Source organism: Nyctibius grandis, chromosome 10 (assembly GCF_013368605.1).
Source record: "Nyctibius grandis isolate bNycGra1 chromosome 10, bNycGra1.pri, whole genome shotgun sequence".
NCBI classification, from domain to species: Eukaryota; Metazoa; Chordata; class Aves; order Nyctibiiformes; family Nyctibiidae; genus Nyctibius; species Nyctibius grandis.
The window spans coordinates 29,391,249-29,407,062 of NC_090667.1; the positions used below are offsets into that span (position 1 = coordinate 29,391,249).

The following is a 15,814-nucleotide window of genomic DNA, read 5'->3' on the forward strand; positions in this document are numbered from 1 at the left end:
TGGCATCTTAAAATAAGTATCAGTGATGTCAACAATGCAGAGAAGAGCTGTAGACATAATTAAGGTGATGGAGGCAGGCTTATGAAGAAACATGAAGAGAAGCAGCAAATGCACAGCTTGGCTAAGTGGTGATAATGATGATGAGGGATGTGATGGCCATCTAAAACATATCTGACATCTGTAAACATAGAATAGGGAATAGTTGTGTTCAGTTGGTCATAGCATTACAATTAGGGTTAATGAGGAAAACCGAGCGAAAGAAAACACAGAACATTTTTTTGCTGTTCAGCCCAATGGTAGACCACATTAAACAATAAAACGGTATCTTCAGAAGATCTCCTGTTGCACCAGCAGAAGCCCAATTGCTTAAATAATGTGAAAATAAATTGAGCAAGATGCTCAGGAGTGTGCAGAGGGAAACATTTTGATAATGGGAAAGGATGGGGCAAGATGACCTCTTCTTCTTCTAATTTCCAACACTCTATTAGAAAGAGTTGGAAGAGATGCCCTATTTCTAGTTCGCAGGCATTTCTTATGTTTTTATTTGTAAAGAGAACATTATATGCAACATTATCCAAAACTTTCAAGATTGGAAATTCAGGTAGCTGAACTGAGGGTTCAGAGCATTAGGGTGGTTTCTCTGGTGGGGCTCACCCTGCATGCACATGAAACCCATGGGATGGCAATTAAACCTGAGCTATCTGAAGCAAAACATTTGGGGTTGAATAAAATGGTGTTTTTCCAACTAGCTCGAAAGCGGACAAAGCTGGACATGCATCAGGACAAGTCTGAGAAGAATCGAGGGAAGGAGAACCATTTGCACGCAGTGCTGTGAATAGCATGGCATCTGCAGCACACCAGACTAGCTGCTTTTCCTTAGGAAGTTGCAGTACCTGCATAAGAACATGTATATATATCTTTTTTTTTTTTTGCATGATTGCCTTGAAATATATTGTTTGGTTTATTTAGGAATAAAAGTTGACTTTTTTTTTGTAAATGTAAAATGGCTCCTTTGTGATCATAAGAGACATAGTTCAGGTAACTTCCAATTTCCTTCTCTGTCTGGACTTCAGCTTTCAAGAGAATTTCCCCTTTTTGATGAGGATATGAGTACGTCATAAGGTTTCTTGGCTGTAGTACTATATAGGAAAGAAACTGGAAATAATTAGCTAAAAGTAGTTGAGTTATATGAATTGTAACCACCCCCCCCCCCGAGACATAGGGATTTTGCCTTGAATTGAAATTTATTGATGTTTGCCAATGAAATGTCAATGTTTTTCACCAAAAAGGTTTTAGTTAAAAAAAAAATCTGCTTAAAAAGCAACTTTTAATTTAAAACGCTGATTCCAAATTCTCAGAGATATTATTTGGTGAATACTGATCATTACCAGGGGTAAACAGGAGAGAGAAAAATAAATGCGCTTTCTACCTGGCCTCTTTGTTCTGTTAACTGCAGAGCTCCCAGCACACCGCTGCTGTTTAACTAATAAAAAATAAATTAATACGAATTTCAAGCCAATGCTGTAATGTATCACGCGTTGCTTTCAAAGTGGGAAATTATTTGCTCACTAGACTTCATGTATTTCCACTCAAGTATGCAGCCCTTTTTATTCACATTATAAGGGAACAGAGTGAACTGAATTGCACATGTATTCAAAGAAGCAGTACAAATCTGAACAGGAGCCAGATGATCAATTATTAGGCGGTAGTACTGCATTGTGTTGTTCACCAGGAGCTTCAAGAGAGACAAGAAAGAAATTGTCAAAGACAGAAACATTCAATGCAGTTACAGAAAAGGTAAAAATAGAGAGAGAGAGAGGAGAACCAGAATAAATCATGGTTAGAATTGTATGCTGAGAGCTGGAGCGGAAAGACAGCAAATCAAGGTGACAGGAAATAAAATATTGCTCATCAACAGAAACAGGGAGGAGAGAGACATCAAAACATGGAGACCCATGCAAAAAAAAAGGCAGCTCAGAATAGTGACTATGGGAAAATGTAGGGGAAAGGAGGTTTGGGGAATGTTTGAAGTAGTTTGAGAAAAAGAGAATATCAGTCAGGCTTGTTTTGTTTGAGATGAATGTCACTGAAACAAAACAGAAAGAAGAAAATAAGAGGAACCAAAAGGTCATGAAATAAGATATTGCCACTGTTCTCTCCCTTAAAATTTTGATGAAGAGCAGGCAACCACCCTTCCACTAAGGCTTCCCATGGAAGCAGCCACACTGAAGAGTTAAATTTTGAGAACAGTAAGGTCTGAATCCCACATCATCCTCTGCTCCCCTCCCTCTTCCTCAGATGTAGTTTGCTCCTGACCAGTAGTAAAGCAGCTTAATCATGCTTAGGTCTGGATGAAACAGATTATTTTGAGAGAGAACTTTTTTAACTTGTTAATTTATAACCACAGCATAGTAGTCTGAAAATTAAAATATTGCTGTTCACATATCCAGTCGGTAACATTTACTGAAGTGTTTGACGGTGCTTGAAGCTAAATAAGGTTCAGTAATGAGTGTGCTATAAATTCCTTAGGCTTCAGACTACCAGGTTCTTCTGCTGTGGATAATGTATGCAGTGTAAAACGCGTTCCATGCAAAAATAACTGATTGCTTCTGTTCTTTCGGTTCCATCCTCTGTCCTTCCGTACCATTGTACAGTCAGTTCCTGGCAAAGGTATTGTTTTCTACTCAAATGTAGGACCAGGTGCTGGTGGTCACAGTGTGAATGACTCGAGGAATGTACGGGGTGGGATAACGTGCACACTTGTCCACTGGAAAATGACTGAGAAATGATTGCTTGACATTGCTTAGCTGCAGCAGAGGATAAAATTTACAGTTGCTGCTTGTGGCACACAGCACCTGTACTGTGACATTTTCATTACATATGCTGGAACTCATGGTACTTTGTTTTCCTTTTCGTGGATTTTGTAACACGTGGTCAACCCAGTTGACAAAATGTTACTGCCACTATAGCAAGACAACTCATCTGTAAGAGATTCCGTTCAAAAGATCTTTACTTCGATCCCACCCTAACATCTCCATTTTATACATTGGCCAAGTTCTTTTAGTCCTCTTCCTCCATGTTATTTTGTTTATTGCCATTCTTTGGAAGATTAATGCAGCTTCTGCACTGGATATAATTCTCTATATCGGTCTGTCTATAGTCTCTCTGCAGTTCTAGCTCTTCATCACTGTACATTCTTTATGGATCACATTACTTTCACCACCCCTTATCTAACCACTTCATAAAAACCACCTCACACATTTATAAAGTATGACAAGAGCATTACCATAAACTATGTTACTCTGCTCAGTAAACACATCATAGACTCTCAATAGGCTAATCACCTTAGTGGATAAAATTATCTGGGGATGAATTTATCTGCAGCAATCATATCAAAAGACAAACTGTATAGAACAGCATTGTTCTGCTTTTCCCCAAGAGTTTAAGATCCTCGCATCATTTTGTCTTGACTGAAAGCCTGGATTTTAAAGTCGGTTATTGCTGATCTTCTTTGTAATCAGTAGATTTATTTATGAATATTTAACAGAAATCCTATAAATGTGAGATTTTCATGTATCATATGAAACAAGAAAGGAGTGTAATAAGCAATTTTGGGTCTCTTTTGAGGTTGATGGGAAAAGTAATATAGTTTCCCAATTTGGAGAGTACGCTGAAGATAAAATCCTTTAATAAAAGGATTAAGCAGTTTTAGAGATCTGGAATCTGTTTGGGGAATCTGTTTTTGGATCTGTTGGGCAAGAACAAGACTCTGGCAGGACCAAACAGTGCTTACATGGCTGACAGAATAATTTCTAAATCCTTTGTTAGTAACTACTGCACAAGCACACTTCTGTATTCATTTCTCATCAGTGGTTGTGCCTAAATCACATATTTCTTATCAGCCTAATTATTCCATCTGAAAAGAGAATTTCCCTATCTGAAAAGAGAATTTTCCTATCTTTCTTTCATTGTGTGTCTTTTCTAAGACATATTTAACTTAACATCCATTCTTTGGATGCCTTTTGCTGGCAGCATTCAGAACAACATTTGGAGGCCCCAAGAACAATGTTCTGTGCTTCACTCAAATTTTATTGTTAGGATATTTTGAGGCCTAATTCCACTTTGGATTTTCACTGTGCTCTGGCAAGGAACTGCAGGTGCCAATATTGGAAATGTTTGTTTCTGTTCAGCAGCAGCAATGTTCATTTCTCCACAACTTTCTTACCTAGAAAATTTGTTCTGGGGAGGGATTGTGCAGCTGCAAAGCAATGATCAGAATAGCATAGTAGGTCTTTTTAATCTCTAGTTTTATACTGCTGCCTGCAGTTTAAGTTACAGGAGGAACACTGCTTCAATGCAGGCATATTACATCTATTTTGCCCAAACTAGTTTCTTTAATCCTCTCTGACAAATCAAATATTAAATTTTCCAAACCACCCAAGTGACTAAGGGCAAGATTTTTTTAAAGATACTTCCACATTTTATGTTCAGCCTTGCTAGGCCTACATCATTTAGACCAAGAAATCCCATTTACAAGTGATATAGACCTTTAGGAGTGTCATATCTCACTGAAAATCAATGAAATTTAGAGTCATAATGCCTATTACTTTTTGATGTGGACCTTAAGTTATTTCTCAAAAGTAACTTTCTTCTCTTTCTGAGTTTTCAAGGTCCTGCCTCTTCATATACATCTCTTAATGGCATTCCAGAGCTGTAAATCCCACCAAAACTTCTAATTTCTGACATCCATTTCTCAAAGTTGCTGTAAGTTGATCTCCCTTTGAAGGCAAAAAATCTCATTAAAAGACTGAAGATCCCCACTAAGAGAACATTGGATTCTTGGCTGCCTCATGAGTTACATATCTGCTTTTTATAGTTCATCAATACAAGAATGCTAACAATACCTATTACAATTCACTTTCAATACTCCCTGTGACAAAAAAGCAATCAAACGTATGGGGTATGTGTTTGGTCCTCTGCAGGCAGCTCTGCCTGATTGCTTTCACTCTGCTGTCTATCAGGGACAGCATACACACACAATAGGTGGGATTTTCTAATAAACTCTGTCATTTTTCTGTATGTGTATACAGTACATGTGCATGCAAAATCATAATTAAAACTACCCATCACTCTGCTTCAATAACAGCTAGAAGCAAATTCCTCATCAGCATTCCTCTCCAGCCGCTCTTGCCCTGTTGTCCTCTTGAATACTTCAGCCTACACTGGTTATTGCATTGCCATTTGAGATGCAATGTGCCAGAGGCACTAGCTGCTAGAAGACTCTCTTTTTTTTCTGGATACCATTTTTCCTTTGATTCATCTTTAAGAGATATTTTTTTAAAATATGCATAAGAATAAGGTCCTGTGCAAATTTCTCAGGAGATCAATTTGCAAGGCTCTTTAGTAGAAAGACCTATTCTCTAGTGTGTATATTGGTTTGATATGGAAATCCATTAGCCTGCCCTAGATCCACCCACATCTCATACACTGGTGTGCTCTGGGTTTTCTTTGTGAAGTCAAGAGTAGAATCCATACCATTTCTCCTTTACAAAAAAAATACTTTTTTTAAATTTCTGTGAATAAACTAGTTCTTGAGGATGAGAGTCTATTCCGTGTATAAGTATAAGAATCTGTAAATCTCTCAGATAAAAAGCCTCCTGTGGCTGATGGCAGAGAGCATTATTAGAAAACTGTAAAAGACTACAAATCCATGTGCTAATTAGAGCTTTGCACATCCCTGTATCCCTGCTTCACCTATTATACTGTACAGGAAATAAAATACAAATGAAGAAAAAAAAGCTTTAGTATCCAAATGAAATATTAACATGCTGCTGAAGACAATATTTCAAAGATATTATTTTTCTCTAGAAATTCTTTTAGTGTGGATTTTTGTGGAAAAGTTTGGTCTCATGGAAACGGCCTTTTCTGTTGAAACTACTCTTAGAAAACAGGTTATAGCACCGTAAATAACCAGAGATGCCTGTGCTGAATGCACATTGCCCCTCTTAGCTTTTGAATTCTGACTCCAGAATCTATCAAAACATTGGCTTAGTATGACGTTAATTTCCATCTGTAGCTGACCTGCTTTGTCCAGTAGTTCTTCTCCAGACTCTGTCTGTGCGTGCAATGGGTCAACACAAACCAAGACAATACATTTCTGGTCTTACTAGAAATAGGGTTGTTGTCTCAGTGATACAGAAATCGGGGCCTGAACTGAATGGGAACATTGCACCACCCACCCGGGAAGAGTCCCATGGGCTCCTGGCTGAGCTGTCACCTCCATGAGTACTCTTTTAAGTGACCTAGATATCAGAAGCAGCTCAACAGAAGTTTGAAATGAACAACAAGGTGCAAATCCATGGGAAACCAAACTTTGCTAGCCACACTCACATGGAACTACTACTTCTGGTCTTTTGTAAATAAACAGCGTTTTCCACAGAGGAGGTACCCTGTGTCTCCAGAACCCTTTCAGAGCAACAACATTCAAGAAAAAAATAACTCAACCTAAAACTTAATGACCCACAGCGGGAATCGCTTATGTTGCTGCAGTTGCATAGAGCCTTCCCAGACTGAAAATAATATATATCCCACATAATGAACAATAAAAATACTGAATATTAATGAAGATATAAATATAAATTTAGGGAACAGACCACTGCAGTCTATTCTGATCCACTGGGCAAAAAACTTTCAGTATACAACCAGGAGGCTTGTGGAGCATGTGTGGTGCATTACAAATTCCCACAGTTACTGTAACTCCATATATAATGAGTAGCCCGTGAATCTATTTATATCAGTTATCATAATGGGAAAGAATGAAGTATGGCTTGATGCTAACTTTTTATACTTGGGTCCATTTTTTAATGGTACCTTTGTGCTACTTAAAGTTCATGGGCCAAATTCAACTGTTTTGTAACTTCATGGGAACTGATGGCATGCTGGCAGCTGAGTTGGAGTTAGCCTCGACCTTATAAAAATGGGTAAAAACCCTAAGCCCTGTCTGATTGCTCTGCAGCCATTGTCACTCTCCATGCACAGAGATGCACACTCCTCTGTGTGCAGAAATGCATCCTGTAAGCTTGATCCTTTTCCTTCTGGAGCAGATACATGGTGTCAGTGGATTATAGGTAAAACAAAAATTGGAGTCTAATTGCATTGTGGCTATGAGGAATCTTTTATTTGTTCACTTACGAGGTGGCTTGTGGAGTAGCATGGGACTTTGTTTTTCCATCCGTTACATATTCCCATCAGAAGCAAAAATGTTATTTTGTAAGTAACATAGTAGTGGCTTATTATTTCTTAAAGTAAAGTAAAGTATAGTATTTTCCCCCGAGTGCAGCGTACTCTGTAGTTCTGGCACATTAGCTGGCATAAACATTTTGATTAAAGCTTATGAATATATTAATTACACCTGGGAAGTTTCCAAAGCTTATTCAAACTGCAAACTCTTCAAACTGCAGCCCCCAAAACTGAATTCTTTTTAGCAAATGTAAAAATGGCTCTCGCAGAGTTGCCTTTTCTTTCTCTAGGTTGTTTGTATAAAGACATGAGGTGGCAAGGGTGCAAATTTTTTAACCATTAGTTTCTGTAGGCACTTTTTCAGAAAGTCTTCAAGTGTCTGAAGAATTTTTACTGTCATGTTGTTAAACATTTGCTTGAAGTCTGAAGAACTTCAATTCTGTTTAAAGTTTTCTCTGATCTTTTAGGTCTAGCAACATCTGCATATACTTAAGCATTTATCAGAGTATCACTGGGTATATGACCCCAAACAGGATGACAACACTGGAACATAGACTGTCTAGCTGAGGCTGTATAAGTAAACAGAGCTAGGAAAACCAGTCTGGAAATCTTGATAGAATTGGTCCATATGATTTCCCCTGCTTATATTCCCATGGTGGGTTGCTTATGGTGTAACAGGGACAGAATTTGGATATTGCTATTTTTTTGCAAGTAACATGAACAAATTCTTACAACAACCTTCAGCTGGGTTATGTTGCGTGGTGCATTGACGATGAGATAGAAGCGAATGTAACAGAGGATCTGAATTCTAAAATCACTGGGCATATGACCCCCAAAAGAAAGGCATATCTTATCTATCAACCGTCTGTGCCTCCGCCAAACAACCCAAGAAGTCTCACCTAAGCGGTGCTTTGCTCATGCATTCATGCACACATGCATTCATTATGACTGACCTGCCCTAGGAAGGTCCATTATGTGGAACTCATTTCAAGCACAGATGGTCCTGAATAGCTTAATGTCTGCCTGGTGGCCAGAATAAGTGAATTCTTGATGGCCTTAGACTTCTGATCACATACATGCAGCCAAAGAGGAAATGAAAACATGTTTATCATTGTGATAAACAACCTCTCTCATTGCTGCAGGATGCTCCGTGTAACTCAGCAGAGTCAAATAATATTAAATTGTCATCACTGTCAAAGAGAAAACGTATAAGTTTTGCTACCTGAGTCATAGTTAATGACTTCCACAATGTATAACACAAATCAGTACTGCTGTTTGCCTTTTTTATGTTTGTTTACTGATAGGTTCAGGCTTAGCTAGAATACAGAGGCAACTTATAATTTTGAAATGCAAAATATGCTTTTATTATTACCTCTCAGCTAGAGATATAAAAAACAGAGATGACTAGAAGATGGCTTTTTGGCTTCTGCCAGGCATGCACTCAGCCCCTATAGATGATTAGATATTTTAAATCACAGCCACCCACAGTAGGTTCTTACTTATGATAAAATATTTCACTTTGCGGTGTGTAAACTCAAGGTGGCTTTATAACAGAAATAAAAATGAACATGTTTTTCAGGAATTTAGTGTCCTTCAATTAGAACTAAACCATTTGGAGGAGTAACAAAGTCGTCCCTGTTTTACAGTAAGAATGATGGATAATTTCTACTGTTTCATATTTTAAGCCTATGCAAAACAAAGACTTCTGAAAGGCTAGGTAGTATGAGCAGAGCTGTAATGCCACAGATAGTCGCCATCTTCAACAGCCCAGAATCCTTCCCAGCAGCCAATTCTGTCCCTCTTGCTTTGGTAGGCATCACATTTCCTTCGTGCAAAGTTGAGGGCATCCTGTGAACTGAGCGGTCAGAAAGGGTCAGCTGTTCTTACTATCAAGTCCTGCTAATGTTTGGTGTGAAGAGGATATGAGTCATGTTAGGACATTTTCATTCATCTCTGAAGCTTCTTGAAGACGGAGCAAAGCTATTCCTGATTTGCAAGTTCCTGTTCCATTTCTAATCTTTTTCTGATTTTCTTGGAGGGAATTAAAAAAACAAGCTATTTTTTCCTGCCAGGTGGGTAAAGCAGCCACTTCATGAAAGGTAACTGTCAACAAAACATTCAGAAGACACTTACTTAGAGGATTTTAGGGCCCTTTCCTCTCCTTTTAAGATCAATGGCAAATCCCCTGTTGACTTGAATGAGTTGGATGAAGCTGTTATTGTGGAAACAAAGCCAGAAGCTACCGTAGCTCAATAGACCATAAACTTCCAAAAAAAAAAGACGTTTCTGTTCTTTGTGACAAGAATTTAAACTTTTGCTGCACTCACAGCCTATGAGGTCAATGATTCACATTTTTTCAGGACTCTCAGCACTGTAACATCTCTCCAGGTGTTCCCAGAATCTAGAAGAAGCATTGAGAAAAAATCACTGGCTCAGGAGCAGAAGTCCTCAGATATTGGTATTACAGCATTTCTTGGCACTCTCCCTCCCCCCCCCCAAAAAAGAAGAAAGTTGGAAATAAAACATAAAAATCACAGAATAAAAAGGTACTTCACTTATACATCTGAACATGTTAAATTTTTTCCAGTGGAAACTGAAGACTGATTCATGTTCCTGTCCCCGCTCTAACTTGTTCTGGCATTTGTACAGCTGAAATAGAGATTTAAGTTGAACCTCCCCCCCAGTATATTTGTGGTATATATACTTCTGTGAATAATGTAATCGAGAGTGTGCTTTTTCAATGAGGTTTTTTCCTAGTCTCACTGCATCCATTTGTATTTATCTGGCTATCTCTATTTATTTCCATTTTGTAAATGGTTTTAAAACGTCTAATATGTATATGCATGGTTGGTAAAATATATACCAGCAAAACACATTGCATGCAATGCTGTCTGGTAGTCACTCATAGGCTAAACATGCTTTAATGGAAAAATCTGATCCCACGTAAGAAATTTTCCAGGAAAATAGGATGTGTAACATGCAGAACTTTCTCCATGTGAGACGGAATTTTTCTTCTGTGTCAGCATTTGGAAAGGTCTTTTTATTCTTGTTGTTATTATTGTTTGCATTACAGTAATAGTCCATGCAGATAAAAGTTCCAATTAATGTACTTAACTGTCTAGTGGTGAAAAAAAGTGTTTTTTCATTGCTTTTATAGGTTCATTATGTTTTGCCACTGCTAAACAACTATACACTTTGAGTTAAATTCTTTCTTGCTGCAGCAACTTGAGCTTCCACATAACAATTTAAGGTGTTATAAAGCTCATCCACCACAGCTCATTATTTTGGACAGATAACCAAATAAGCAAGACTAGCTCATGTGGTTATTAGTCCTCATACAGCAAATTAATAGACAAAATTAAGCATTTAGCTTATTCACAGATATTTACCACACAGTCTATGTAGTCCAAAGTCAGAAAAGCTTATTACTGCATACATTATCTTTATTGTTGAGGCTGCAATCAATAAAATCACAAATCTTTCTTCTCTTAGGGCATGACCATAAGATGAATTAAACCAATGAGAATCTTTTCATTGCTTTCAATATGATTTGGATGGGGGAACAGGGAGTTTATCTGAAGAATTACTTCATAGAAAAATACAAGCGTTTGGGGCTGAGTTGATTGTCACAATTCCTCTTACTCCTAAGAGACACTTAAAAGACCGTTTGTCAGATGATGGCTTTCTGAATTGTTGGGAATCTCTCTTCTGTGGCACCTATTGGCTTTCAAAAAGCTTGTGTCAGCAGGCCAAATGCACCTAATAACTAATATATGAAGCAGCATTTCTCTCCAGATGAGTTAAATACTGACTGCAGAGTTAGTCTTGCCTCGTGCTTGCAAACTCATCAGTGCTTAACCCCATGACCGCGCAACTTAAGCTCATTTACCCTAATGGATGTTCACAAGCTTTCATCCGCTGACTCACCCTGGAAGGTCAGTGAGGTTTGAAAATTTAATATTATAAAACATTTCCACACTATGGGGAGTCCCTGTTCATTGGTAGTTTTTTTACCACTTAATACTGCGGGTACACCTTACAGCACACCACCATATGACCTTAACAACAGACAGTCAGGGGAGATTCCTCCCTGCCCACCTCCTCCAGTGCTTCACTACAGAAATCCCACATTTGTAGAATCACCAGGTAACACGAGTCGCTCCTGTGCAGGGAGATGCCACTGGACTTCCAGACCTCTTCCAAAAGCCCTTGTTCACAGCCAGACATGGATCAGCATCTCCACACTGCTTATTCTGCTACCTGGCTGCAGGGTTAGTGTAGTGTTCAAGAGCTCTCAAAGTTGTTTCAAAAAGAGTGAAAGCCAAAGACAGGAATAATGCTTTTTATGCTATAGTAAAAGCAATGTACAGTTAGCATTTCATAGTGGCATAAAGTAATAATGCTTTTCTAGAAAACCTTCCACATCCTGCTCTTTAGTAGGCTGTGCATGATGTTTTGTACTAAGTTTTAAAAAATCCTGCCAAATTTATGCTGCAGTTTCATAAAGTAGCCAAATATCTGTGGGGAACAGACTGGCACTATTAAATACTTGGTGATTATGAGCTAAGTACAATCTGAACTGAGGAATCAAGAAATTACTTGGGCAGTGCATTAGCCCACTGTGGTGTCCCATCTCCTTGCACTGCACTGCTAAGGTGAATGGGAATAATACACTTGACACTTCATTTCTGTGTGTAGCATATGCCACAAACACCAAGTATTCATAAACCCTAAGCCACCATCTATCTGTCTATCACTCCTTTGTGCTCTCCACCTAATCAAACAATTGCAAATGTTCATAAAGAACAATTAGGGAGAAGACAAATAAAGCCTGGTGACCTTGCACACAATGGGAATGTTTTCTGCCTTAAAACTGCCAATGTAGTGGGTGGGGTAGCAAAGGAAAGTGCTGTTGGACCATCCTGTAATTTGGAGAGGCTGATTGTCATGCCTTAAGGGCTGAGTACTGGCATAGAATCGAATATTTGGAGAAAAAGCTTATTTCTGGATAGATTCCCTTAGCCCCTGTCCTTGTAAGAGAGAATATCTGGGGGAAGAGGCCTACAATATTATAAGCATAAAATCAGCCAACAGTTGTTGCACATTTACTGTAGTATCTTACCTACATTTCTTCAGGCCCAGGCCTTGACACAGCTGGTTTTTAGGCAAAAATTCTGCTGATGTCAGAGAATCTTCTAATATAAGACAGGCAAGTTACATCTACTGTAGAGGGGCATTTATCTACATTTTCTGTTAAAACTGAAGTATAGCAGCACTTGGCTTATTCAGGAGCACGCGTAGTGGGAGAGATAACATTGTAATCCCACCTGTATAGCAGCTGTGCAGAGGCACAGACAGGAGCACGCCTGGGTGCTTTGATTAGCCACTGCTGCTCTTCCTAATCAGAGTGTCAATATTCTCTTTTTCTTTTTTTCTTTTTTTTCTTTTTTCTTTTTTTGCCAGAAGGAGGAACGTGTGAAGTTATAGCAGCACACAGATGCTGTAATAAGAATCGAATTGAGGAAAGATCACAAACAGTAAAATGCTCCTGTCTACCTGGGAAAGTGGCTGGGACTACAAGAAACAGACCTTCCTGTGTTGATGGCAAGTAGCTCCTCCTGTATATATGTCTCTGTTTGTGTACCATCCAGTAAATAGCTTTAAGTCTATAGAACATAAAGGCATAGGAACTTTGTTGTGTTCTCTATTTAACAAAAGAGAAATATCTATAAGCATAGGCATACATTTTCACACCTTGCCTGCTACATTAGTGCATGGTTCTGTGCACGTGTCACGTTATATTTACTCACAAAAATGAGAGTATAGCATTCAGGACAGGCACTTAGATAAGTACAACAGATTCTGTGGCAGGATCAAGCCCTTAATAAATAACTGGATGACATTATCCCTTGCGTCTCTTCACAGGGTCCCCCTGGTGCCACATTAGTTTTGATTCATAAATATTTCAAAGGACAACAGCCATTCATTTTGATTTGATTAGCCATTTCAAAAGTCAGTGGCAAAAAAAGATAAATAAATTTATCCTGTGGTCTTGTCCTGTAACAAACATTACAGAAAGCTAGGAAAAAATCTTTGTCTTTTGAAATCACTGGTACTGTTTCTTGTCATGGGGATTTTTTTGCTGAAGGAAAAGCACCATGTTATTTGTGTCTGGGTTTCATATCAGGTCTAGCTCCACAGGGTGTATTTCTCTCTGTGGCTCCCCTACCACTGCTGCAGGGTTGAAACCATGCAGCATTCAGGGACAGAGCCGCAGCTTGGAAGTGCTTAGCAAAATATAAATCACGTAAGAAGATGGGGAGTAAATGGTACTAATCCCATTAGTTACCCTTCCCAAACAAGCTGCTCTGTGTTGCAGAATCCCTCTGTGCAGCAGCTTTGTGAAATAGAGTATCTTGTAAAAATTCCTTGCTATTCTTTATGGTAAACATCTGGTGCCATTGTTTATACCACCCCCCAGCACAAAGGTGCTTCGAAGACTCAGGGTCATTTTGGCTGGAGTCACGGTGGGCTCAGCCCTGGGCTCTCCTCATCCGTCTCATGGCTGGAGTTCCAGGGGTGGCGGCATAGCTGCAGGTTTTGGAAGCACCCAACGTTTCCTCTTTGGGTCTGTCATTTGGTATTCAGCTTCCCCCCAAGTGAGTGCGAGGGGGGAGTTGTACAAGCAAACATTAGGAAAAACGGTTTCTTCTGGGTACTTTTCCTCAATCACATGCTGCAAAGGCACTAGCAAGGGAGCAGGGGTGGTCCAGTTGTAGCCCAAAGTTAGACAGGAGTATTAGTGAGTGTTGTGGACTGGAGGATTGTGCAGACAAAGCTCTGAGGCTTGCACGTTCAATACCAAACAGATGAGAGACTGAGGGTGCCCTGGAGGGATGAGAACCTCATGTTTTCTCCGCAAGTATTTGTGGTGTGTATGTATCCAGTTTATATACTAAAGGTAGAAAGAAAACATGTTATTATTTCAAAAACACTTTCAAATCTTTAAATTATGAGGCAGTATTTCATATGTTGTTATATTGGGAATGTGATTCAGCTTCTGAACTTGTGACTAAAAACATGCTATGAATGCACCTGTGAATGATTACGCTTTAATGCACGTTCTGTCATGCTGTTATTGCTTAATTACTTTGATAAAAAGCTTTTTTTTTAATTGTTAAGCACAATCATAAAACCATAGGTGAAACCTACAGCTGGTCTTAACCGAAGATCAGATGTACAAGCCTTGAAGAATTTAATGTTCTTCAGCAGGTCATGAAGAACATAAAGAAGAACAGGAATAAGATAACAAGAATTAAAGAAGAACAGAGGCACAGGATAGAGCAGAGAGACATCATTAATTCAGATCTCATAATTCTGTTCAGAGAAGAGGAGCTCAAAGAATGCTGTGTTAAGAAAAAAAGTCGGGTGCAGGTGTGGAGTGGAGCCTAATTGCTCTGTCAGGATTACAATAAAAAGAAATGTTATTGTCTGGAATTTTGAAAGGAGTAAGGATAAAACAATGGCTAATATAAAAGTGCAAAGCTAGTCCCATTGAAGTCACTGGTAAGACTCACAATGTCTTCAAAGCCAGCAAACGTGAACTACAAAGGAGTGTCTTCCCCTTTCAAGTTTAGTTGTTGTAGTCAGCCCATAGCTTCTTTTGTAGATGGCTGGTGAACTGTTCAAAAGCCCAGTATGCTGCTCGTAAAAACTAATAGAAGGGGCATTTTCTTTGGCCTTTGTTTTATCCCAAACTTTGCTTTGTTACTTTCGACATACTGACCTGTTTTAAGTCAAAACTTTGACCTATTTAGTGGTTCTGTTCTTGCTAAGGCAAGCTCCCAAAACTTCCCATGGGAGTCCCATTGACGTCAGTACTCTAACTCACACGAAGATCTGGGATTTGCTGTTTCTTCTGTACATGAGGACATTTCAAAAGGTCATCTGCAACTTCTTATCTTCTTTACATACCATATTGAAAGAATTAAGACCATTTAATCTCACACTGGGTTTTACACTGTATATGATTTCAAGCCGTAATCCGTCACTAAGAAAGCTTGCTTGAGTCCATTAGTTAAAAAATCCGTGGGTGTTCAGGTACAGCAGTATACTCACGCCCAAACAGACTAATCACCTTGAAGAGGTGACAAGGACTGGAAGATCCCATGTTAGCAGTTTGACTCCCATCTGTGGTTGATTATTGCCTCCAGCCACCTCCACCTGATGGCTATTTAGCAGTGTGTATAAAACAAGCTGAACCTCAGTCTTGCCCTTTTCATACCATTGGCCAAACTGTGACTTAATGGGATGAGAATCAAGCTTTTGGTGTTTCTCAGTCCAATTTCATCAGAAAACAACTCATCAAGGCTGATGCTTTGACAGTTTGAGTTCATGTTACAGAGGAGAGATTGCATTGCCTTCCACTCCTACCAGCCATTACTCTGGGACAGAACTGAGCTGCATGGGTGGGACTGTGTGGAGAGCTAGCTTTGTTTTCAGTTTAAGAGAGAATACAATTATGCGTAGGAGTCAGCTTAACCTTTTTAATAAGTATCAGAGGTGATAAATGGTC

General features: G+C 39.0%; 1 protein-coding gene across 1 annotated transcript in view; it reads left to right on the forward strand.

Annotated features, from left to right (window-relative positions):
• The window catches only part of TAFA1 (TAFA chemokine like family member 1), a 328,857-nt gene that overhangs the window by 272,384 nt on the left and 40,659 nt on the right, over positions 1 to 15,814 (forward strand). Inside the window, exon 8 of the mRNA XM_068409198.1 lies at positions 12,703 to 12,843. Coding sequence (XP_068265299.1) covers positions 12,703 to 12,843 — 141 coding nt within the window. The remainder of the gene's footprint in view (positions 1 to 12,702; positions 12,844 to 15,814) is intronic.